Below are 2,971 nucleotides of genomic sequence, written 5' to 3' on the forward strand. Positions count from 1 at the left end.
GAAGGACATCATACTTGGTAAAGTAGAGTGTCAGCAAAAAAAAAAGGAAGACCCTCAACAAGATGAATGGACACAGTTGTTGCAACAATAGGCTCAGTCATAGCAAGGATTAGGAGGATGGTGCAGGATGGGGTAGAGCTGTGTTCTGTTGTACATAGGGTCCCTGAGTTGAAACCAACTGAAGGGCACCTAACAACAACAACATAGATGAAACCATCCAGATGATGGAAGGAGTTCTCTAAAAAACTCAACACGAGAGAAAGGGTCAGCTTTAAAACTTGCTGGGCAGGAGACAATTTGTAACACCACCAAACAAGTAAGAACTTCCCTGCCACTTCTTCCCTTGGCTCCCACAGTCCTCTCCCTGTTTCTCACTGCCCCCCTTGACTCTTTAAGTGTCAGAAACTGTGGTTAGATAAATGGATGAGAAGGACTATAAGTGGAATGTAGGGGGTGGGGGAGAGAAGAAGCCAATCATGCCCCTTCCCCAACTCAAGGCATCTCATTTGTAGCAGGCTGCAGCTGTGGCTACACCTTCTTAGAGGAGAACTTTACTTTTCAATCAAGGTTGGCATTTTTATTATTACACAGGCTGGACATATTAACTAGTGAACCAAAACCTTGAATGTGACCTACTCCCTGTCTGACTGGTAAATCACAACTAATTTTCCAAGAGCTCAAGGCTCGCTTCCTATTCTCTTCATCCGGAACTGACCATTCTCTGTGCCTGCTCTGTCCTATCAGAAACCATGGGATGCTGAATTTCATTTGTTTGGTTATTTGCATGTCTTTGCTCTCAAACATCCTGTAAGCTCTAAAAAGCAGAGATGAATTACTCACATTTGTACCACCAACACCACACTCACCAGTATGCAATTGCCTCCCAATAAAATTATAAAAGTAATCTACTTAAAACAGCAAACTAATATGAAGAACCTAGAATAGGCAAAATACATTGAGATTAGAGTTTGATAGTAGTTTCCAGGGATGGTGTGTGTGGGGGATGGGTAGAATAATTGCTTTTAAGAAGCATTGAGTTTTTGTTTATAGGGATGGAAAATTTGGCAAACGATATTGGAGATGGTTGCACAACATGATTGATGTCATTGATCACACTGAATTGTAGACATGAAAAATGTTGATTGGGCAAATGTGTTATTTAAATTTTTATAACAATAATTTTTTTAAAAAAAATTGATTGAATATATAACATGAACAAAAAAATAACAGACTTTTTCTAAGAGAGACTGTAATGCAAACTTGTCTTTATTTCTGAGTGAGAAATTAAAAATGGCAGCCTCTGAAGAATGCAGTGTAATTGAAAATCCTTTGTAATCAATATGCTCAAGGGCTTTTAGTACCTGAGCACTTAGTACCTGGGTGCTCTCCAAGGGTTCATGAGAAAATGCTCTACTAGCTCTCAATTCCAATGTGCTTTTCTGAGATGGAGTCGTTGGGAGCATTTTTACACCTTTCTGTGTTTCTTTCACAGGTTTCTTTAGAAGAAGCATTACCAAAAACGCTGTGTACAAGTGTAAAAATGGGGGCAACTGTGTGATGGACATGTACATGCGAAGGAAGTGCCAAGAGTGTCGACTAAGGAAATGCAAAGAGATGGGAATGTTGGCTGAATGTATGTATACAGGTATTCACATCAAGCAATTAAATTCCACTAAAAATCTCTTAAGGAGGCAGATGCCAGGTAATTCCTTTCACTAGAATGGTACATTACATACTAAAGAAGGAATTTCCTTAGCCATCTAAGTGTCCCAAAAAGGGTAATGAGCCACAGAAATTGTCTAAACTGTCAGCTAAAGAGTACTTTATTCACCTAAAAGAAACGGCTGGTCTTTGTTGTTCATTATTGTGATTAAATTATATTCTGCAAAAATAACAGGATTTAATAAGCAACAAAGAATGGCAGTCTAAAAGTTTCATACAAATTTAATGTTAATATACTTCTTATTTATTGCTAAATTAGCAGAAAAAAATGCACAGTTGTAGAAAAAATGAAGGTTGCTTTATAAGGTATACAACTGCCTCTGAATTCTCTAAATAGAGTTTTCAACCAAGTCATTTTATTAAGAATCCTCTTCTCTTACTGCAGCTCTGAACCAATTTGTATAGGTTTACACAGGAAATTAACTACTCTGAGTTTTAATATAATTTGGCCCTTCAATCTGATAAAGAGACACTGTATTAACTGCTGGCTTTGTGAGGAGCTGTAATCTCCATCCAGCTTTGGGATGGATGCTAGCTAGTATATAACATAATTAATTTTTCATTCTGCAAATTTTACAGACCACTCTGATTCTGAGAGCTGTCTTCTGCCTCCTCAAAACACAAATAGACAAACACATGTCACCAAGGGAATGATAACATTCAGGGAGGGAATGCCACATGGAATAAAAGCCTTCCTTCGGAAGGTGACTCCAGTTTTATTGTTCTCAAACTGCAAAGGCAACTGGGATGGGCCCAGAGAGAAAATAGGTCAGTGTAAACAATCCAGCTTCAGGTGGATGAAAGTTTTATAGTGGTCGATGGCAATCTCGTCTTAGCTTATATGAAACAAGAGACTGGCAATGAGGGCTCCTGCTGGCATCCAATCTTGCAGTGGAAACACGTTGATACTAAGTGGTTCATGTTGCTCATCATTTAAGTATGAAGTTGTTCCAACTGAACTACAGAAGGCAGTTTTCATGCCCACCTATAAGTGTCTATGATATCATTTATGAACCCAAACTCATCCAGTAACAGGTGCAGCTCTTTCATATGATTCTATAAAATAAGTTCCCTGAACAAAGAAATCACCAGAACTTTGTTTTATTAACATTGAGAGAAGAATATGGAAGTTCATATGCACGATATGTCTATTATGGAAGTTCATATGCATGATTAGTCTGTTGGTGAGGTACCGCTGAGTCGGCTCTGACTCATAGCAACCCTGTGTACAACAGAATGAAACACTGCC

General features: G+C 38.5%; 1 protein-coding gene across 1 annotated transcript in view; it reads left to right on the top strand.

Moving 5' to 3' along the window:
- Positions 1-2,971, top strand: part of NR1H4 (nuclear receptor subfamily 1 group H member 4) — an 89,801-nt gene that overhangs the window by 49,113 nt on the left and 37,717 nt on the right. The window contains exon 3 of the mRNA XM_007947203.2: positions 1,493-1,645. Within this exon, the coding sequence (XP_007945394.1) occupies positions 1,493-1,645 (153 nt within the window). The remainder of the gene's footprint in view (positions 1-1,492; positions 1,646-2,971) is intronic.

Source organism: Orycteropus afer, unplaced genomic scaffold (assembly GCF_000298275.1).
Source record: "Orycteropus afer afer isolate SDZICR_OR568_19922 unplaced genomic scaffold, OryAfe1.0 scaffold00177, whole genome shotgun sequence".
Lineage (NCBI taxonomy): Eukaryota > Metazoa > Chordata > Mammalia > Tubulidentata > Orycteropodidae > Orycteropus > Orycteropus afer.